At 32.0% G+C, this 24,069-nt stretch overlaps 1 protein-coding gene across 1 annotated transcript in view; it reads right to left on the minus strand.

The window, feature by feature from the left end:
* LOC108904957 (protein still life, isoforms C/SIF type 2) overlaps positions 1-24,069 on the minus strand; it is a 270,933-nt gene that overhangs the window by 158,346 nt on the left and 88,518 nt on the right. Inside the window, exon 2 of the mRNA XM_018707685.2 lies at positions 17,985-18,264. Coding sequence (XP_018563201.1) covers positions 17,985-18,264 — 280 coding nt within the window. The remainder of the gene's footprint in view (positions 1-17,984; positions 18,265-24,069) is intronic.

Genomic DNA, 24,069 nt, shown 5'->3' on the forward strand with positions numbered 1-24,069 from the left:
AAAAAATACATCACCCCGTTGAGGTCAATATTTTAAAACCAAACTCTATGCATATGCTTAGGATATAGAGAGTAATGGATGGAAAACAAAAATAATAAAAAATGGGTGACATTTTTATCTTGTTTTGATATGCCTTCCAATTTTTTTTATTTTATTCTATGGTATTTTAGTCACTTTGTTGTTATTATTCCAGTGAAACAGTTCTAAGCTATAATGATAAAATGCCCCAGAGTTAGAAGACCGCAGAATTATCATCAACAGAGCGATTTTGAAAGGAGTCGTATTATTGGCCTACATGAGGCGGGAATTGGTTCTCGCGAAATTAGTGGATAATAGGCAACATTGCAGGAGAGGCTCTGGACGATCTAGAGGAAGGGCAGATCGAGAAGACAGGAGATTGAGATTACATGCCCTTAAGGATCGGCACGGTACCTCCAGATCGATAGTATATTTTTTTAGGAGAGATAGGCCATAGAATCACAATGCGTTCCTTATATCGCCGTATTCATTTACCCAAGATTAATGCCCCCTCTAACCAAACATCGTCGTGCCCTTAGATTGAAATGGTGCCATGCACGAGCAAATTTTTCTTGTGGGCCCGCGACCGTCGTAAACGAGTCAGGCGTCGAAGAGGAGAAAGACGGTTCTTGGAGTTTGCCGTAGAACGGGAAACAGCTCTTACCAGAGGTTTTATGGTGTGGGGTGGAATTAGGATAAGTAGCAGAACTCCTCTAGTATTTCTCCAAGGCCAATTGAATGTCCAAAGATACATTCATGAAGTTCTGGAACCGTTTGCTGTACCATACATTCGAGGGTTAAATAATGTCACGTTCCAACAAGATAACGCTCGCCTTCATATTGAAGCGGTTACACTACAGTTCTTGGAAGAGGCTAACATCAATATTTTCCCATGGCCCGCATGTTCACCTGACCATTCGCCTATCGAACATGTCTCGGGTCAAAGATTGGAAATGCTCTCAAACTCTCCAATGAACTTACAACAGCTGCATGATGCTCTACAAATTGCTTGGGATGACCTTTCTCAGGACTCTATAGATCCCCTCATTAGAAGCATGCCCGTTCGAACCGCAGAATGTATTCGTTTAAATGGAGGGGCAACCCATTACTGAATTTGAACTCTGTACATCATAAACACATGTAGAAAATTTGGTTAAAAATTATACTTTTACTAGGCGTTTTTTTTTTGTCACAGTATATTTGAAGCGATTTTAACTATGTTGTGGAAAACAACTACTCTGCTAATATTTAATAAACAACTAAAATCAGCATCACTCGCTATTTTCCAATAGGACAAAGTAATGCTTTATGTTAGTAACCAATGACATTTAAGAGTGACATATCTAAATGCAAGAAATAATTAACTGAAAATGTGTACGATTATATTAAACGTTAATATAATTTATTGTTTAAACTAAATATATAAAGATTAAATTTAATAAATTAAATGACTTAATCGAGAAATTTTTCTTACTTAGTTCTTACATTTAGGGGTCAATATTCTGTAAGTTACTGTATCTCCCCCACATATTTGATGTAGGTTGATGAAACAAGAGTTAACGATAAAATTAATAAAGAACAGAAATTCACTGAATTAGTATACAAATATTGTATAAAATACAATATAAATATATCAATTCACTAAAATCTCTACAATTTTGACGGTACTGAATATTTCGGGAATTTGAAAAGTGCATTTAATTCCTTATATCCTTCTAATAAAAAAGGTATCATTCACTTTATTGGTAAAACGAGCCATTTTCCTCCAACAAAAATAGATATTTAACATTTTTTTTCAATCTATTATTGAACGATGCAGTAAGCCATTTTTAAATTAAAAAAAAATAACTCGATTTTGTTTTATTTCCACATCTTGTATCGCTAAAACTACTGGCAAAACAAAGAATCTAATTTATGGTTTATTAAGCCTTTTTGAAATAAAATGTTCCAAAAACAATCTTAACTTACGAAACACCCTATGTGTGCATCATATTTTCGAGACCGCTTCTCCCAGTGTGGGAAACATCCGGCGTATTAGCTTTTTCCTGCGACGGCGACGGTGGGTTGTGAGCAAAGCGCCCATTCGAACTTGTGCATTTTTCAAGAGCTAATTTAAAACCACACAGCTAGGGGCCTCATCAAAAACCGCCATAATTAAAGGAAGATTCAACTTTTCAGCTCTCCGCTTGGTATTAATATTAATGAATAATCTTTCGAATAAATTTTCTTTCATCTCAGGGATTCGAATGGCATTGTGGGAATGTAGATACGAAATCTGTCTCTGTATTGTCCGCAGATGAATAAAATATGGAAATGGTGTACGATAAAATTTGCTGGTTCGATTCAACTTTAAATATTTTACCAACTCTGAGAAAGTTGAACTTTCTTAATAATTTAGGCACAATTTGTTATCTTTTGAATACATATTTTATGCAGACAATCAGATTAGCTCCCTGAACTTCCAGACATTGCAAATTAATTGCCAAGCATTATATTATTATTATTAATGCACGGTTTTGAGGTGCACCTAACCTTGACTATACAGGGCGTAACTTTAAGTGGTGGTCTGTTTTTAAAGGTAATAGTACATGTTTCCCTGAAGACTAATCGGAAATTGTTTTTTTTTGTGAATTGTGAATTTGAATGTTTTCATCGTTGGAAGCCATTAACAAGCTGTGGTGGTGCAGTAGCTATCCCATAGACAGGGCTGTTGTTCAATTAGCGACCATTATTCAGAGGAAAGCGACGACGAAGGTGGTAAATTAAATGTCTGTAAGAACTGAGAGACCCGCAAGGTGTAGTTACCCATTTTATTTCTTGTCCACTGTCGACCGTTAGCAGTTTACTTAAACAGAAAACAATTATTAAATCCCAAACGAACTCCGTACTCTGAGGTCCACATAGTTAAAAGTGACAGATTACACGTTTAAGGGATTATGCGAGCTTTGAACGCCAATACACTAATATTGGACGGAAATAAGTTCAGAGAAATGCTATAAAAATCATGTAAGTAAACATACTATTTGTACGCGGGAGCGCAAATAGTTCCATCTGTCGTGCTGACTCTCAACTGTGTCATTCAAATGGCTACAGTAGGAAGCGACCTACTATATTGCAGGTACTTGTTGCACGACTGTCACCCACAGAGGGCGAAGACAATGTTTTAATTGTCAGTGTTGCGAGAAACAACTACTCCGAGGGCTATATGCCCCTACCGGCATTGAATTATACTCGCAACACCTAGTATATCGTTTTTGAGAAAATCGAATCGTATTGTAACAAAAATGCGATATTAACATTTTTGTCCCATCTTGGTTCCTTTCCGGGCGCCCTGTATTTTTTAATAAATAATATAATTCGTTTATTTTAAACGGATCGAGAAAACCGATTTCGGATTGACTATGTTAAGTACGAGATCCGTATGCTGTTTGCCTCAGTATTATTATTGTCGTTTTTTTTTTGTATTCAAGGTTCTATGAGGTTGTATTGACGAAGAAATGATTTAAGGTTGTAGCAACAATTTTAGTTTATATTTACTCTGGTTTGTTCTATAGGATATAATCATCCATGCAGTTTTAGCAGGCTTTTTCGAATTTACTATTTTATTGTGATAGTTTTGGATTCTCACCTTACATTATGTGCCCTTTTTGCGGACAACACATGTCTGTTCGATCCATGTGTGTATACAGGGTGTTTGGAAAAGTTGATATAAAATTTAAGGGGGTGAAATGTGGGTACTGAGATATGGCCCTCCAAAGGGGTCTTATCATTTTTTTACATTTCATTCGATTTTTTTACAACCATGAACCATCATGCTTTTACTAACCGTGAATATGCCGATACGCGTTTTATTTATGGTTTCTGTAATAGAAATAGTCTGGCGGCTTAAAGAGAGTATCGGCAACGTTTTCCCGATAGAAGGCAACCTAAACCTCAGTAAAAGCATGATAGTACATGGTTGTAAAAAAATCGAATGAAATGCAAAGTTGAGCACAAATATCACAACTAAGAAAATAAAGAAACATAAGTGACAACATTAGTATCATTACAATGAAACTGTCACTATGAAAAATGCCTACTATGTAAAAATGTTTTAAAAAATATTACTGTTCTGATTATTTAAAAATAATTATTTCTGACTAAACTACGCAGACTTCGAAAAAAAGTAGACTTTTTTTCTTCAAAAAAGTAATTCATTAAAAAATAATATTATTTGCCTGATAATTTAAAGAAATAAAAAAATTCGAAAAATTTCTGTTAAGATCAGTTACAAAACTATCCTTATTTATAATCGATTTTGATGAAACTTATGGTAGTTAAAGACCCTTATGGCATGATTATTACCTAAAATCTTCATTCCGTTATTTTAATCAGAAAGAAAGTTATTTTAAAAAATATACAAATGATAAGACCCCTTTGAAGGGCCATATCTCGGTAACGGTGCTCCGGAGGACCAATGTTTATAGAATTTTTTTTACTATTTTTGGCTCTACCTTCACCCCCTTAAATTTTGTACCAACTTTACCAAACACCCTATATATTAAGTTCTAGATTTCATTCAGGTTTGTGCTAGACATTTTTACATCATTATTTACCTTTCATATTTTCGTTAAGGCAAAGAAACTATTCAAGTAATATGTACATTGTACATAACTGTTTCATGAAAGAAATTCTAAGCTTCATCCGACGTTCTTATTTTATCCTAATCTCCTTGCTTAAAAATTAATTAAAATTGTTAAAAGAGGGGTCATTAAAATTTCTGTTAAGCTAGAAAAAGTATGGACAATTTTCTATGATTTCTGCAAATAAAGTAAATGCAGCCCATTGAATGTAATGAAATAAGAAAATATGAGAGTTCTCATTTAAAAATGTGAAGATTGTTAATTTTTTAGTTTGAAGTTTGGATCACTGATCGTAAATATATTATTCAGGTATATCTTTCAAAAAGGCTACTAAGGCCAGTTTTAAATAGTCCAATCACTTGTCAAATATAAACCACTTCTGTATTCCCTGGATGTTACACGTCGATACATTCGAAAGTAGAGCTTGATCAGACTCATCTTGTCCGCGAAATAAGTAGATCAAGAAAAGATACTAAGTAGGAGTCCCAAAGACAAAGATCTTAGTCTTAGTCTTAGTTTTAGGGTAGATACTTTTACTACTATTTTACTTAGGCATGGTAAAAATTATTGATATATAATTTAATGAAGGTAAATGATCTGGTGCCAGTCTGGTAACGTTGCCACTGCGCATCTGAAACTCGCGGATGAGATGAATTTGGACAAGCTGAATGACTCTTTGCTTGCAAATATTGGTTAAAGCAAACAGCATACCAATAAAATGTATGCGGCACCTGCTGCATCTTTTCATGGACTCTCTATCAGGGTCTATTTGCAGTTTCTCTGCACTTATCAAAAAATTTGTAAGTGTTCACAAGCAGGTGACGTGCTAACAATAGGTAAGTGTACATATCGTACATAGAATTTAGGGAATATATGAAGAGACATTTGGCATATGCTTATATTTCTCATCTGTACATTGTGCACTTGGTGCTTTAGATTTTATCCTAAGAATTTGCAGATATTTAACACATTTGATTTTTTGCAAATATCTGGCAAATGTTCGCATCATCTGGAGCCGGCTCTAGAATATTTGAAACATAAATAAAGTCTGTGTATACTCTATTTATACACATAAAATTATAATTGGTAAATACGTCTGTCAGTTACTTTGGTAAAAGCAATAACAATTTGTAGACTGCAAACTGCAAAGGATACGATTTTATTTCTATTGTTCGATCATCAAATGAGGAACAAATTTTGCTGCACTCAATGCATGTCCAATTTTTTAGTTAAAATTTCATGGCATGATCTAATTGAGATGCTAACCTTCTCTGACAGTCAATCGGTGACTTGCACGCATCAGATATTTGCCCTTCTGAACGTTGAAGTCATCAGTTGAGGATCATCATCACTCGATTGACGACCAGAACATCATCTCCGTAAGCTTGTATCAAATGTTGAAAGTTTCCGTGACTTTCTTTCCCTTTTTCACTCTAAATGCTACGTTGCATCGCACATTTCAAAAATCGTTACTAACATTTAAATAGGTGGCACTCAGATAACAATATCATGAAAACTAAATGAGAGATCAATAGTCCAAGAACATGTGGTAACAAAGGAGATTAAGCGCAAAGCAATGCTGCCAACCGCATATTACTAAATATCTCCATCAGCGCGTAATTCAAAAAGGTCGGTTATTTTTTGAACAGACCTCGTATGAATGAATTGAGGACACGAACATTGATAATGATTACACAACTTTATTAAAAAGCCTTTGAATATTGGTATAATTCTTCTCAAATTGTATGTTATAACACTGCTATGGCTGAAATTCTCAAATATGGATAGGTCGTTAATTTTTTTCAATAGATACTTTGATTTCGATTGATAGCATTATTTATTCCTGAAAAAATTGTGTTTAGTTTCTTTTTTAAATGTAAAGAGCTACACTTTTGATACTGAAAGAGCTTTCAGTTGTACTAAATAAGCAATGCATTCACCTACAAAAAGTATTATATCATGTAGGTTCCACATGACAGAGTAAAATATCTGAAAATAAGAATAATTCATTGGATTAACTTTTTTTTCTATGGCCGCCGCTTCTAAGCCGGGATTTCGCCCTGAACTTTTGCATTTTTCACGCGCTGGCAGTAAGCTGCTATGGTTTCCTGTCATCTCCGACAGCAAACTCTTGACAAAGGCATTAAAACATGTTCTTCATATAAAATTAAATCAAAATCCTCTAAGTGGATAAAATGTGACATTGTATTCTCATGAAATGCCATACTGTTTTGTTCAGGTATAAAAGTTCAGATGAATGTCTCGTAAAAAATAAAATTCAGGTCCGTTTCTAAAACTTCAAATATAATTAAGTCGTAGTAGTACATATTTGTATTTACGACAAGACAAAAACATGTAATTAATAGTAATCACTACAATAACCATGTATATGTTATAACAAAAATATTTCTAAGTATACAAATCATATTATTAGTTCCTATAATCTTACTTTATTTAAATGCCAGTTATTGATTTGTTAAGCGAAGGAAGAGGAATGGAAAAACGAATCTCATACATTTACAAATAGTCTGATGATAATTGTTTGTACGGATCATAATTTTGGCACATTCACCAAGAAAACGGATACCCCCTGATTAATAAATTTTTCATCGCTGCGTCAGGACCTTCCGCAGTCTCTGATTTATTAATTACTCCGCAAATGATGCAATTTCTCGATGAAACCGATATTTTTTGCTCTCAATTATATAAATCACCGGGCTGTATAAATCACGAATGAAGCGGGGAACAAAACGTACATTTCGTTCCAGAATTGATTATTAATCTTCATAAAATAGTCTGGTAGCCACTCTGTCCCATTGTGTAATTATTCGATTTAATTTATGCATTGCACGACAGCAATCCTTGGAACTGGAAAACATTCCGGTAATGAAACAGCAACGGGAAGAAGGCGATTAGGCAGGGTAAAAACACGTCAGTGTTTAATTTGAGAAATTTCTAGGTACCTTTTGACCCACATTTCAGATTCGGGAATTTTTATGCGTTTAATATAAATAATAATATAATATATCTCTACTCCTCATTCTAACTACGAGAATTAGCCCATAAGTTGGAGATTTGTGCGGGAGAGTAGGCGGCATATTATTATTATTAGGCAGGCCGCATTTGCGCCCAGGAACGACTTATGTTGGTAGGGCGTAGGGCCTAACCACCATTCAGTGCAGGAATGAGGGAAACCTGGAAAACCTCATTAATTAGGGGGTGGTCAAATGCCAACCGGTGCCAATCTCTCACATTGATCCAAGCCAACATTCTTCCACCCTAGCATACCTGGATGGAGGGTGCCAATTCTCCGTACAAGCATAGCTAATCTACGGTCTACCGGCCGCGGGAATCGAACCCGGGCAGAAATTTGCACACTATTGTATTGACGCCTTAACCCGTGCGGCTATCGACCGATTATATGAAAATTATTAATTAATTAATTAAATGAAATGAAACGTATCTTTAAAGTGATCCTATAATTCCCTTTTTATCTAAAATATTTCAATGAAATAAATTGTAGGCAGAGATCTGTAAAAGATTCTGCACGATCAGATTATTATTTAATTAAAAAACAATTGAACATCAATTTAAAAAGGTATGATCAAAAAACTGTTTTCTTTTTAATAAAAAAGGTCTGCATTTTTTTATACAAAATGATACGTGCACACATTAGAAACGTTTCGGTGATTCATTTGTCCAATTTTGAATATTTAACAGAAAATTTATTTAACTAATACGTATTTTTGACTAACCGTGTATATTTTAATTGTATCAAATATTATTTTTAATTACGGATTCTGTAGTACATGCCATACATTTTATAGCCAAATAAACAATACTTATAAGACACATTAATACACTTTAAATATAATTATTTCAATTTTTTGAAGCCTATTACTTATAATTTCAATGAAGTGCGTTTATAACATGTATAAATATTTCTAAATTACATCATATTTTATTTAGCTGGAATTGTGAGTAAATATTATAACTAATATAACTAAAATGTGTATGTCAGTTTAGTAAAATATAAATGCAGGTGAAAACAATTTCTAGTTAAACAGAAAAATGAACAAATGAATGATCGAAAAGTGTGTAATATTTTCTGCAAAAAGAGTGTCTGAAATCGTTTTTTTATCATATCTTTTTGAACTGATATTCAATTGTTTTTAATTGCATATTCGGATTCAGCAGAATTTTCTAAGTTTGCTCCTTTCAAGTACGAATACAAAAGAAGCAAATAGCAGACAAAAGAGAATTTTGGATCAGCCCCAAAGGATTTCCTCCTGAAAATGATATTTAAGTTCTTCAGAAATATAAATATGTCATATGTTTGCTTCAGTAGATTTTTCTAGATAAGATATTTTAATTCATATCAAAACTATGAGTATTCTAAAATACAACTGCACAACTGCAACCTTCTCGTGTCATATTATTATTAAATTTAAATTATATCAAAATAGAAAGCTTAGCTTTCTATTATTCAGCTTTTAGCCTCAGCTTTTGTAAAAGGTTTACATCGAACAGAAAATTAAAAAACAAAATAATATATTTTCTATTTTATTTGAAATGTTAATAATTTCTTTTATGTCACTAAAACACACTGAAAATACCAGATTATGTTACAGAGCTCGGAACATTATAGCATATACATAAATGTATTAGAGGGTAGCTATGTAAAATATTTGCAGTTTTTTGCAAATATGTGCCGTGTAAAAATTATTATACTATTGGATCTATATTTTGTACAAAAAAAAACTCACAATTTCAATCAAATACAAAAATTATTTAGTTTGTATTACAGTAAAATTTAATAAAATTATCCTATTGAATTCTGAAATTTATATTTAACTTATTGTTAGTAGCAGTATATATCGTGAAAATATTTATTAAAACATATTTTACTACAAGGCTATACAATTCTTTATAGAAATTAAAACAAAACAATTTTAGATAGATCTAAAGTGATCAGTATGTTGCTGATAGTGCAATATTTTTAGACCCTACTCATAAAATGTTTAAATTATGGTATAATTATAATAAGTTTCCAATCTGAATAAAACTTACTAGTACCAACTAAATACTGTAGTACTAATGTAATAAAGTAAGCATTCTAATTAAAAGTTATTCTGATTTTTTATTGGAAAGTAAAATATTTTCTCTCATAAATAATTATATTCAATCTAATATTTTCCTAAAAAATATTTTACCTTTGTTCAGAAACGTATATTCTTTTTTGTTGGTGTGTAAAAATGAATCACCGAAACCACCAATAAATTTACTTCTAAAGAATAATTCTTTCTCCATTGCTTCACTATTCATAGGTTTCATTTTCAGAAACTCGCATTAAAAAATATGTATTAGCAAGAACTTTTCCTCCCCGAGATAAATTAACAAGGGAAACACATTTTCAAACAGCCTATTGCTCAAACTTTGTTTATTTTAATACGGTTTCCCGAAATGGCAGACGAATATAAAAGTCTAAAAAACAACTGATCAATAATGCTAATAACCTTCACGATCGACAAGCAATTACTTTTAGGCACATCCTTTAGGCAAATACGCAGGTATTTCGAAATTATTTAGACAGTAGTAATTTCTAAAATAACCCATTAATTAAAAAGATAAAAAAATAGTACATTAAAATTAAATACCTAACACTTAAAATTTAAAAATCAAAATATACCCCAGCGCATTCGCCATTATATAGAAAATTTGCTACTTTTAGTAGACTTTCATTGATAGTTGTTAACGGTTGGACAACTTTCGGACTGCTTGCCAAGTCATACACTTAAAGCTCTTGACGTTTCTTCAAAAAAATCTCTTAAGGTGAGGTTTAAGTCCTCTGGCTGGTATTTATATTTGCTGGGGAGTCTAAACCTTAATTTTGTTTGAAATTATTTTCATATCTTCTGAATTTCTATCGCATCTTTGTAGATAGGTCCAAAATCTCCTCCTTTTTTGGTATTAGTTATAATGATTGCTCTGCAACTATTGATTTCTCTGGATGATACTTGTATCTGTTTAATCTTGCACTAACGCGTTTCCTGCATCATTACTGCGACACGTCCTGGGAAAAGTCAACCCTATCTTGTTTGAGTTGTTCTAGTCGGTATATATTATTTTTTCTTAAGAGTCTTTATCTGTACCCTACACAGGGTAGACATGTTAGTACCAACTTTGCCCTTTTCCCCTATTCTTAACTATCAAACTAACAATATCCATTTCTTCTGATAACTATGAGTAGACGATGTTAGTCGTTAGGTATCCAAGTTTTCTCATAGCAGATCAGGTGTTAAGGTTTTGTTTCTGGATCTCATAATGATGAGACTTAGCCTTCACATATTTATCCATTTTCTATAAGAGCTGATCGTAGGTGTTGTAATACCTCGTCCGAGATTTTCGACATGCAGACGATACGTGCTCTAACACGTTGTCGACAGTACCTTTTTATTTTTGGGTTGAGTGTCACGATACTCAGCATTCAGATATTTATCCGTGTGAGTATCAGTACCCTGTCAAAATTTCTTATTTATTGACCTTGTTGCAAATGTTAGTGATTTGCAAAAATATAAGTTGTAGTCATCTTTAACAGTATACATATGGCTTGCTTCGTTTATAAGACAATAACATTAAATAAACCGGCATATTTAGCAAATAAACTTGTTAAAAATTGTGATATACATGACCGTATAACTCGTCATAGAGGATTGTTGATTATTCATTGTCATAGTTCAGTGATGTTTCAGCGCAGCTTCTCGTATAATTCTGTGAACATTTTCAATTCCTTGTCTGATGATGTCAGGAGAGCCACGAGTCTTTACATGTTTCAGAGAATGTTTTTTACTTCATTGCGATTTAGTTAGGTACTTCTCTTTGTGTATGATAATTTTAGATAATGGTTTTTCCATGGGTGGTTGTATGAGCAGTTCTGTTGGATACCGCCACCTACTAATTATTAATTATTTTTTGTAGAATATTTTCTTTTACTGTGAATAAAGGCATATTATTATTATTAAAATAGTCCAACGGTGTTAAATTGCATGATCTGGGCGGCCAATTCTGGTCACCAAAACGGGAAATTACATGATCAGAAAATGACTCATCCAGTAATTGAATCGTTTCTCGGGCTATAGGCCATGTGCATGTGGCACCATCTTGTTGAAACCCCTTGTCGTCTACGTCCATATCTTCTCTTATATCTCAATTTAGACACAAACAACTGGATATTATGTCACAATAGCGGGCAGCATTAACTGTTATTGCCTGNTTATTATTTTTTAAATTCATTTGTTGACTGGACTTGAATACTGTTTGTGTTTTATGTTTATTTTAATTTGCACTATTTCCCTCTTAGACCTACTGGTATTGCCTTAATTAATGTAATCATTGTTTAAATAAAGTTTATATGTGCAATAATTTGTAGTTATATTTTTCTTTTAATTCCCCAAGATAATTTCTAGAAAATCTGGGAATGTGAATCTGTGTAAAAGTATTTTAAAAATTGTCAACAGTAATGTGGTCGCAAAAGCTACAACATATATAAATTTTTGTAGAAATTCTATGAAATTTTCAGATTTGAAATTGAAGGAAAGCTATATAAAATTATTTTAAAAATAATTTGTTGATTGTGTGTAAGACAAATTGTAAAAATTATATATTTTATATAAATTATTGTCGGTAGTGTTACAATTATGTAAAATTTTAATATTTTTTGACCGGTAACTGTTAATTAAAGAAAAATATTTGAGTGTTGGAAAATAAGTTTTGTTTTTACCAACTTGGTTATACTTCATTATTACCGTAGGGATACAACGCTGAAAGAAGAAAAACTACGAGTTGCTAGGAGCTTGTTAGGTAGAAACATAAATACACTGACAAGGTTTTACTTTCTTAGGTTCTCAGAAATTGGAAAAGCTCGGTCTGCAGAGAGAATAATTGGCTATCGAACGTGAATTAGTCACCAGGAAGTTCGCAGCGTAGAGTGGGCAAAATTCGTATATTGTGAGGCACAAGAAAAACTCAGTGATGATCTTGTATCCACTTACTGCGGATACAATTATGTTTGACTTCCATTTTTTTTCCAATTTCTGCCGTTCTTATTTAAAATGATGTTTTCAACTTTTTTTGTCGACGTTCTGTTTTATGATGTTCTATCATTGTAATAGTTAAAATCCTCTAAAATAGTGTGTAAATTACTCAAATCAAACTCTCTCTTAGGTTTGCCTAAAATCATAGACGAGTAAAGTAAAAACCGAGGTAAAAACTTTTGGGGCATATTTCTTAAATTAACAATTAGGAATTAAATATTAAATAGGAAAGGCCTATAAATTATCAAACAGTGTTAAATTCTCCAAAATGTTGCAAAAATATATGACCTCAAATTTCGTGCTCTTAAAATGCGGACGAGAATTTAAGATCGGTCCGAGAACACATCTAAATAAATTTTCACCCGAAAATTGGTTTTTCGAGAATCGAGCCACAAAGTTGTCGAAGAAGAAAGTTACTTTTATGGATCGTTGAAATAAGGTTATAGCTAGATAGCGAAACAATAGAATCCTCGACTACCTTTCAGTGTTTGATGGAAACGTTATAAGATTAATTGAAAATTACTTCCACGAACATAGTGGTTTCATAAAGCCACTGTTTCTTAAAAAAACAGGGTTAAGTTAACTTTCGTATTTTTTGTTTACTAAAAATTTTGGATAAGTAACTGTCAACTAAAAGTAATTACATATGATGAAAATTAATTTGAAATGAACACAACGTGTCCTTAAAAATTTTAAGAAACTAAATTTATAATTCTTTTTATTATGTTATTATGTACATTACGTCTTTGGATAAAACCCTCTTTACGATCAATCTAAAGTGATACAAGGTTTGATACAAGAGAAAGCGATTTATTATATACAAGGTGTTTCAATTAAAATAAAACAGAAATAGACTTTATCACGCTTTTTTGGGAATAAAATTTGATATCATCATAAAATACTTATAGTTGATAGCTACAATCTTTTTTTTTGTAGCAATTTGTTCTAAACTTATAAATATGAAAGTAATATAGGATGATAATAAAACAGCCCCACAAAAAAGAAAGTATCGGATCTGGTATTCAGACCTATATATTTCCATGTATTTTTTTCCACTGAATCCGAATCTGCCTTCAGATTTGGCCCAACGGGTCTGAGTTTTCGGGAAAGTTATAAAAAATGAAATTATTCTACCAGCTCACTAGACGTATGATTTTTCACTCGTTTAATTCCAATTTATCATCATAGAGTCAGACAAGCTGGTCCAATTTCATTCTAAAACAGAAAATAGATTAAAAACGCCATTTTCATGGCATAATTCGTGTTGCAGAGTTCTGGATCCATCTTGTTATCCACCCACCCATTTATGAATTCATACATCTTTCTATCCAATCGTTCATGCACGAATACGCATATTCATTCATCCACTTGTACCACCTATAAAACCTACCCATCCACCCATCTATCCATCTACATTTTGTATTGAGAGATGAGATAACAGCTTAGAAGATTGAGAATGCAATAAAACTTGTAGAATACTCTACTTTATAAACAAAAGAAAACGATATCTACAAATCATTCTTATTTTTGTTGCTATTTCACGATTTCATCAGGATATGAAGGTTATAGAACATCCATATCAAGGAAGATGGGATGAAAACATGATGGCCGATTTTTGTTGGTTGTTAAAAAGAGAAACGAAAAATAGAGGGACTAAACGAAAGCGTAACTATTTGCATAGATCCTTTGAAGAAAAAAGAACACGTTATAGCAACAAAAATAAGAATGGTTTGTAGGTATCGTTTTCTTTTGCTTAGAAAGTGAGTATTCTACAAATTTTATTGCATTTCTGAGTCTCTCAGTACAACAAGTAGATGGATAGATGGGTGGATGAGTGGGTTTTATAGATGGTACAGGTGGATGATAGAATGATGTATTCATTCATAAATGTGTGGGTGGATAAAAAGATGGATCCAGAACTCTGAAACACGAATTATGCCATGAATATGGCGTTTTTAATCTATTTTTTGTTTTTGAATGAAATTGGACCAGCTTGTCTGACTCTATGATGATAAATTGGAATTAAACGGGTGAAAAATCAGTGAGCTGCTAGAATAATTTGATTTTTTATAACTTTCGTCCTTCGTAAATTATGTTTTTTTGTGAATTTTGACCTGTTTCTTGAATTTTCACGAAAACTCAGACCCGCTGGACCAAATCTGAAGGCAGATTCGGATTCAGCGGAAAAAATACAAGAAAACACATGGATTTGAATACCAGATCCGATACTTTTTTTTTGTGGGGCTGTGTAATCAATAACTCTGTACCTTCTTATTTATTAGCAAGTAATTTTGTCCACTGTTAAAATAAATAACAAATTATTATTTAACAAAATGTTTGCTGAAAAGTTTGTTATATAAAGAATTCTGAAGTGTACAAAGTGCTTTTTTATAATTCGACTTTTGTAGAAAATATGTGGACTACTTAAGACCTTGAACTAAAATATTTATGTATAACAAAGTCAACGCCTATTGAGATACAACCCTTTCAACATAATACCGAGAAACAATATAATTCTAAAACGTTTTTAGCTAAAACCTTCTTAGTTGGTATGCGTTTTCATTTATTCTATTTATATGTATATTGCTGGGTTATGTAAGAAAAAATAAAATAACGTATTTTAATACAAACTTGTTAAATTTTGATATCTGCTGTGAATACAAGTAAAAAATATATATAGTTGTTGCAGTTGCAGGGTGTCTCATGATTAGTGCCTTTTCTAAGCACTTAAATCCGTTTTTCTCGGAAATGGAGCATTTTATCGAAAGAAACAAAGAGTATTTTTTTTGTAGAGGAAATGAGGGTCTATCATATGTTGGCATCTGAATTTGAACATTTCGAACAAGCAAAAAAATTGGGACAAATTTTAACCAACGACCTGCCAATTGGGACGCCCCTGACTAAAATTTTTGAAAAATTGTATCATGATCTATTTCGACTTTTAATGAGCGTTCACGATGTCAAAATTCATAATTTTTTTCAACCCATTTCGGAAATATTTAGAAAAAATTGAATTTTTTAAGGCCACATTTAGGAGGGCGTAGCTCCCTTAGGAAGCATTTCTCGACCCATGTTTATAAGAAAAAATATTCTTATTTTTGGCAATATAATCAAGTGGACACTAATTATGAGACACCCTTTACACACCCTGTATACATACAAATAAGCAAAAAGATGAAAAAATGTATCTTTGGCGACCAAATTTAAAAAGACAAAATTCTAAAAAAATTTATTTTATATTAGAAAATGTAATTTAGATAATCGCGGACAAACATATAAAATAAAATATGGGCTGGTTAAGTGGTGGTCTTGCATTACATCCAGATAAATAATTTTTGAGATAATATTGTTCCATGGTAAGAAAGCTACATCTCAGTAGACCTTGACTGATGGATGTGTGGATCTACAATGTTTTGATCAGGGAATCTCGGGCCCTAATTTGTTCACGTATTTTGTGGACACTTTAATGTTTATTTACTGGATCATTTACATTTGTTTGAAGTTTGATTTACTGTGCTTACCAAAAAATATTAGAATATTTATATACAGGGTGGTCCAGATTTTAATAGACAAACTTCGGGAAACTACTAAACAACAAAAATTAACATCACTTTGCTCTATGAACATAGGCGCAGAAAGCCACCGTTTATGAGATACAGGGCGTTGAAATTAACAAAAATAAAACAATTTTTTTAAATAACTGCAAAACCACTTCATCAAATTTATCCAAATTTGGTACACATTTTTTTTTCAAATATTTCCTCTAGTTTTGTATGTACATATTCCAAATTCAAAGACCAGTGGCGGAGAAACAAGGATGTGTTTTCTTATTTAAAGTAAAACTTCTACGCCACTAAATTAATTAGTAATATGAATACATTTTATAATGGTCTGAAACATTCCGCATGAAAAAACATTCTTTTATGTTTATCGAAAAGTGAATGGTTTACGAGTTATGAGACATATCTATTATTCAAGTGAACAAAGCGTTGAAATCGGGGAAAAATAAAACAAATGAGTGGTCCAGATTTTAATAGACAAACTTAGGGAAAGTTTTAAATAACAAAAATTAACATCACTTTGCTCTATGAACATAGGCGCAGAAAGCTACCGTTTATGAGTTACAGGGCGTTGAAATTAACAAAAATAAAATAATTTTTTTAAATATCTGGAAAACCGCATCATAATATGCCTCATAACTCGTAAACCATTCACTTTTCGACAAAAATAAAAGAGTGTTTTTTCATCCGGAATGTTTCAGACCGTTGTTAAATGTATTCATATTACCAATTAATTCAGTGGCATAAAAGTTTTACTTTAAATAAGGAAACCATATCATTGTTTCTCCGCCACTGGTTTTTGAATTTGGACTGTGTGCGTACAGAACTAGGAGAAATATTTGAAAAAATGTTTGTACCAAATTTGGATAAATTTGTGAAGCGATTTTCCAGATATTTAAAAAAATTGTTGTAATTTTGTTAATTTCAACGCCCTGTATCTCATATCCGGTGGCTTTCTGGGCCTATGTTCATAGAGCAAAGTGATGTTAATTTTTGTTGTTTAGTACTTTCTCGAAGTTTGTCTATTAAAATCTGGACCACCCTGTATATAATTTTTTTTTAAGTGGTATATACGAATCTTTGTCTCCATGATGTAAACATTTGGTAACGGACACGAGGACATGGATTTTCTGATGAGAATAATTGCATTGCAGATTCTACTCTTTCAAGAAACGTTTTTTTAATAATAGAACACTACATATTTTTCCTTATGTAATTAGAACGGTTACAGTTTCAATTGTAGTGATATAAGGTAAGGGTCAAAACAGTGAATAATATTTTTCTAGCTTATTAAGAATATAATGAAGAATAGAAGCTTAGAAGAATAGAGTGCTATTTGCCGCTATACAAGGTTCTTTCAAAAGTGAACAGGAACAAAAATCTTTTGGCAAAACCGATTTATTTTATTCAAACTGCGTGCAATTTCTTCCAATTATGATTGTTCAGGGTCTATTATATTTATTTGGTGACAGTTATGCATATTTTAGCTTTAACTAAAACAGCTTTTCAGAGAAATCGTATTATCACAAATAGATATTCCATTTTGAACAATACATTTTGAATTGCCTTAGAAATTTCTGTTGTTTGTTTCCGCCATTCCTGTTTCATTCACGCTGATGTATTTATGTTGCCGAAGTTTGTTTTTCGTCTGCGCAAAAAATTCCGCATGGAATCCATCGGGTTTCGCTTACCTGGCAAGGTGCCTGGAACAAGTAGGCGTCACCGAACGCCGTGCTCAGACAAAATATGTAGTCTCTCTTGGGGTGCTCGGGGATGGGCTGCATTATGGCCCCGTCGACGATGATGAGGTGCTTGGGGGCCGCCTCCACTGACCGGCCTTCCCGCGAGTCGCACGGGTAGAACAACAGCGTCGTCCCCTTCAGGCACACCCAATAGCCTTTCCAGCCCCGCTTCCTCGCTAGCTCGATCTGGTGTTTTTTCCTCAAAAGCCATTTTTTCACACTAAGGAATCTGGAAAAAATAATAAAATGGTCCAGTAATGATTCCTGAAGTTATACAGGGTGATCTAATAATTCTACATCATTCATTCTATTGTTTATTTGAATTAATATAAAAAAATTAAATGTATCAGTAACCGTCAGTAACTTTTATAGTCGTTATTTTGCCGGCCCTTATTTCTTAAATTCACTCTGTATATTTTACAAAATTATATAATTTTTCATTAGATAAATAAAGGGAGAATTATTTTATTAAAATATACATAATGCACCGTGGATAAAAAAACTAAAGAATAAATTAAAACGTATATTTAATTTAAAGTGTGCTAAAAGAACAATAAAATATCTTTATGCATTAATCCACCACATGAAAATAGATATTTAAACATAATCGTATACTCCTCATGAATATATTTCTCGCTAACGAATAGTTTTCTTTCTCAACTGTGCGGTAAGCTGATTTTAAAATTAAAAAACCAAAATTCTTCCAACGAAATGAAAATACTTAGTATACTGTGTATCTGGTAGTAAAGGTAATACATTCTCGGACGACAATGCAAATAAGCATTGAGTTAGGGAATGTGCCTTTACTACAAGGTACACATGATATTTTTGCTGAAATCGCAAACAATATTAATTAATTAATAATGAACTAAATTTTTTTTATTAATGCATACTTAACCTTTCCTCATTACAATCTAATTGCTTACGAAATCGTTTACTTGACAATTATTGTCTATTTATTGTTGTGATAATAGTCAAATTCGTTTTAATATCCGTAAGTGCTAAAATACACGATGATGTGCAAATATTTTAAGAAGGTGTTTACAAAGTAATTGCAGGGGGGGGGTACTTTCAATACATCTCTTCGATTTGAGCCACCACCCCCCTACCCTCCGAGAAAATATTCAAATCTCAAAATGGCAGAGAAAATTGGCTTTTAAAAGCATGTCAAAAATCGTTTTTGGTCACTGTTATACTATTTCTGTGTAACTAATCGGAAAGGAAAAATAATTTATTTTTTTGCTCGTAAACCATTAAGTATACGAAAAAATGAGAGAGAAAGAAGTTTCTAAATGAAATGTAGTATTGAAAGTTATTTTTCTTGTTGGAATTGGCTAACGTAGAAAAAAGTTATGAAAGAAATAAAACTAATTTCTTTAATTCAGACATAAACCAGAAAGAGAATACTACCAAAAAATACCATTCAAATTTCTAAGTTTAGCCGGTTTCGTGAAAAAAATAAAAGCTATTTTTTCCGGCCATATTGAGATTTGAATATTTTCTCAGGGGGGGCTCAAATCAAAAAAATCTATTGGAAGTACCCCCCTAAAATTACTTTCTAAACACCTCCTTAAAATATCTGCACATCATTATGAAACACCCTGTATGTTAAAAAAATATTTAAAATGGACAGTGGTGATAATGTTCAGGTGTCGGGACACAGTAGCAGCTGAAAAAGTGTGGCTTTAAATTTATTACTAAACAAATCTAGGGAAAAGTACGAATTCGCCTACAAACGTTTCAAACCTTTTTGATTTGAAAAAAAAAATACGATTGGATCCAATCCGAAAATGTTATGATTGCATACTTTTTCGATTTATCTACAAAGGTGAAATTGGTCAAATTACTCCATGTTGAGAGCAGAACTTAGTACAAAGGAAGACACTGATATATCAAAATATTTGAAATTACGTGTTTTCCTGAAACGTCAAGATGGCAACTATAAACCAAAGAAGTCAAAAGTTTTGTCAAATAAACAACTTGAAATGTTTATTACTCAAGTACCAGATAATATATAGGACTTAATAAATAAGCTACGTTTAGATGCGAAAATTTTAAAATATCTAGATCGCAGATAATAGCATTAACCAAAATCGTCGCAGATTTTGGTTAATGCTGGGGCAGATTTAAAAGACACGGAGGATGAAAATTTTCAAACGTTGTCAAAGGATGTATAAAGGAATCTTTTACAAATAAACTTGACATAGCAGATAAAATATTTAGAGAGGGGAGAAACAAAGAGAAATTTGCTGATAGTAATAACATTGTCTTAGAAGAAATAATGAACAACAATAATGTCGCCGACTTTTCGAGTAAAGTTCAGCCAATGTTTAAAGTTGTAACATAGCTATAAATATACACAAATAGTTATAATAAAAGTTTAATATTTGGAATACATTCAATAAATGTTATATTTACTAAATAATGCATTTTTGATGAGAGTTGGTTTGCCTGTATGTACGTATGAGTATTTACCGTATAAAATATAAATAAAAAAGTTAACTTTTCCGGTCTAGGCCGCAAAAGCAACTTTCCCATACTGTTTGCTGATGGTTGCTTAGCAACGAACTAAAATACTAGAATACGATATTTTGAGGTCTGAAATTTGGCCGAAAAAGTACACATTTCCGAACGATTTCAGAAAAAGATATTTTTACTTAGAAATGCCATTGACAATGGAATGTACTAATCGAATTTGCAGAATACTCAGTGACGTAGAATTTATGTGGTTCTTAGTGATACTGACACCTCGTATTTCCGTCGTTGGTTGACGTATTTGTATGTAAACTCAGAGCGAATTTTGACTGCTAATTAGATATTTCAGCGAACCAATCATCAATCTATGTCAAATAACTTTAGATATATTTTAGAAAATACGATATTTGTTTCTAATTTCAACACCATTTCAGCACATTTGGCGACCCACGATCATATGAAACTTTTTGCTTAAAATAATCTGTTCCATTCAAATGCCCTATTTAAAACTTGAAATACTCTTCTTGGTTATTACTTTTTTTTTTAGTTTTTGATCGGTTCATTTTTAAGAGGTGATGAAAATTCCTATCATTTTATAAAAATGGAAGAAATAGTTTTAACTAATCGAATCAGCCTTTTGATTTCATTTTTCCATTGTACTTCTTTGACTTTGACCTTAGTATTTAACACTTATTTTAAAGTTAGGCTTTTATTATGTGTCCAGATTTAAATTTAGATTTTATCTCAGGTTTAAATTTTTTTATTTATGTCAGAAATTAGCGTCTATTCCTTTTATTGTAATGCTTATTATTTATTATAATATAAATACGGAATACATTTGTCTCTTAGGTTAGTTTTGATACAAAATAATTATATCAAATTATAACATTTTTAGGCTGATAATAATAAACAATAAAATATGAGGAACTATACAGGGTGATTCACAACTTATCCAAAAAAATTTGGGAATAGATGCGGCATGAGAAATGGAGTCAATATTGTAAAAAAAATTTTTTGTAAAATCCTTATAGTTTCTGAGAAAAAAATTATTGAAGTTATAGCACATTAAACCACTACACAGCTGGACAACTGTAGTCTCTAGCATCATTCGCCACGTGGCCTCATCGACTCCGAATACTGAATTCGAATTTTGCAATCGTCGTTGCGTATTTACCTGTTATCTGTGGTTTTTATTATACGTTTTTAGTAGTTGGTGTTAAAAATGGTTTGCGTGTACTCGGAGTTGATGGATATCGTTTTAATTTATGGCGAAGCATATGTGTTATGGTGAAACAAGACATCATTTGTGTTAGTTCGTAGAAAGTGAGTAAGACGGACCCAAATGTGTTTACACGTGAGTGGATAAAATTTTGAACAATTGCTGTTGCAGCATCGGGTATGTCAGATGATTTTATTATTTAAAAACACAAATTAATTTTATTAATAATTAATAAAGGCAAAAGCATTTGAATTTGCCGATATAAAATAGGTGCGATAAAATTCTATTTACATATTTCTTTCCTTGCGAAAGTTTTTGTCCGTTTATATCACGCCGCCATAACGGTCGCATTGTGCGAGGTCAGGTTTTACAGTGGACCAGTTTCCAGTGCCGTGCAGAAGTGTATTTTTAAATCAATTTCGAACTGACCTTTTTGAAAATTGTATTTGTAAGGGTCCCCTGTACATCCAGAATTTTTATTTTTGGATAAGTTCCGAATCACCCTGTATATTTGGTAAACCCATTATTCGACCAAATAAATGTGATTTCTCTATTTTCTCTACGTATGAATTACATTTAGCATGTGGGTTGAGTGTTTCTATTTGTATTTCTGTGTTAATACTTACATATTTCGTTTTTACGGATTCTCTTAGTACCAATATAAATTACCTGCATGAGTTATATGACTGTCTCTTGTAGAGAAGGAGCTGATATTTGGTCTAGAACCAGTGGCATTAAAGAAACACATACTCATATGTAGGTACGAAAAAGATGATGTTTTTTGTATAGTTAAGAATTAAGTGCCTATGTTTATATTGTTAGTTATTTTTCTCCGAAATATTTCCCGTATACGAAATAAAGACGGTCAATGACAACAATAAAAGCTAAATGGAATATTTTACAACATTGTCTATTGTCATCTTAAAAGTAAGGTCTTACACTAACAAAGTAGGTGTTGCTATATAATATTTTCCATTTGGGAGACATAAATGACGGTATATTTTTTCTCTTTTTTTACAAAAATTACAGATATTTGTTTACGACAGTTTTACCAAGAATAATAATTATATAAACAATCTTGTACTCATATGCAGAACAGTTTAATAGAACCGAAAATGCATTTAGGTATTTCTACCTCATTTATTCTTTTAGAAATAAGTTGGGAAAAGGCCACATCTCCTAACAGTTTTATTAGCCGTGAACTTTGTGGCATTCGGAATGAGTGACAAGTTTTACGTGAGTTTTGTTGCAAATATACATGCATAAATATTTCGTTAATGGACAATAAAAGGAAGGGAGAACCTATATTATTCAAATTATTGTATTATCTACAAACACATTTCGGTATCTCGAAACTATTTTATATAAAGGTGGCAGCGATATAATCATGTCTGATTTTCCAATTATCGGCTTAATTAATATCTCAGAACAAGCTACTTACTAAATAACTTTTTAGACACGGTTTAAATTATTATTATGAAATTTTTTTATAGTGATTTTTTTAAAAGTTGATTAAACATTATGAACTCGTAATAGGTCCTTAACAGCAGCAAATATTTTTTTATTGCCTTCAAATTAGAATGGTACATCGGATCAAACCCAGGTAGTAGGGCATTTTTTTAAAAGTAATTTAAGTAATAGTGAAAGATGCATCTGCATCATCACAATTAAACTTTTAAATCATTAGATTTATTAGTTGTTAAACAATTAGAAATGTATTACCAAAAATGAAGCAAATCTTAATTTAATCGTAGCATAGTTTTTGCAAGAATTTAAATTTGAGTCAAAACTTGCTTGCAAAAACCAAGATAGTAACCCTTATTTAAAATAATGACACTGCAACACAGAGACGACAGTGTTTTGTTGTCCTGTCATCCTTGCAAAGTTGAAATTACTAATTATATTATCAGCGGTCTAATTGGGCTCGAGTTACACAATAATTTTCCCATGATGTCCGACAATAACGCGTTGTTTGTAATACACAAATTTTCCTCGTTTTGTAACAGAACAGAATTAGTAAAGAACCTCAATCTAGGATACCTGTTCAAAGTAAAGCAATGTTACACTATTTTCAAATTATGCTTTTAATAATAATAGAGAACTTTTTTAAATCCTTAATATCTAAATCATTCCTAATTCATGATAAAAGTAACGAAAGGATGAAGAAGCAGAGCTTTTGTTAAAATCCGCTATACAGGGTGTTAATGAAAAATTGAAAGGGGTGAAAAAGGAGCAGAAACTGAGTCAACTGATGTCACAAACTTGTATCGGAAGTTTAAGGTCATAGAGAAAAAAGCTTATTAAAAATGTGTTTAAAACTGTTTTGGAACTGCTGAAATA

This window comes from Anoplophora glabripennis, unplaced genomic scaffold (genome assembly GCF_000390285.2).
Source record: "Anoplophora glabripennis isolate ALB-LARVAE unplaced genomic scaffold, Agla_2.0 scaffold98, whole genome shotgun sequence".
Classification (NCBI taxonomy): Eukaryota; Metazoa; Arthropoda; class Insecta; order Coleoptera; family Cerambycidae; genus Anoplophora; species Anoplophora glabripennis.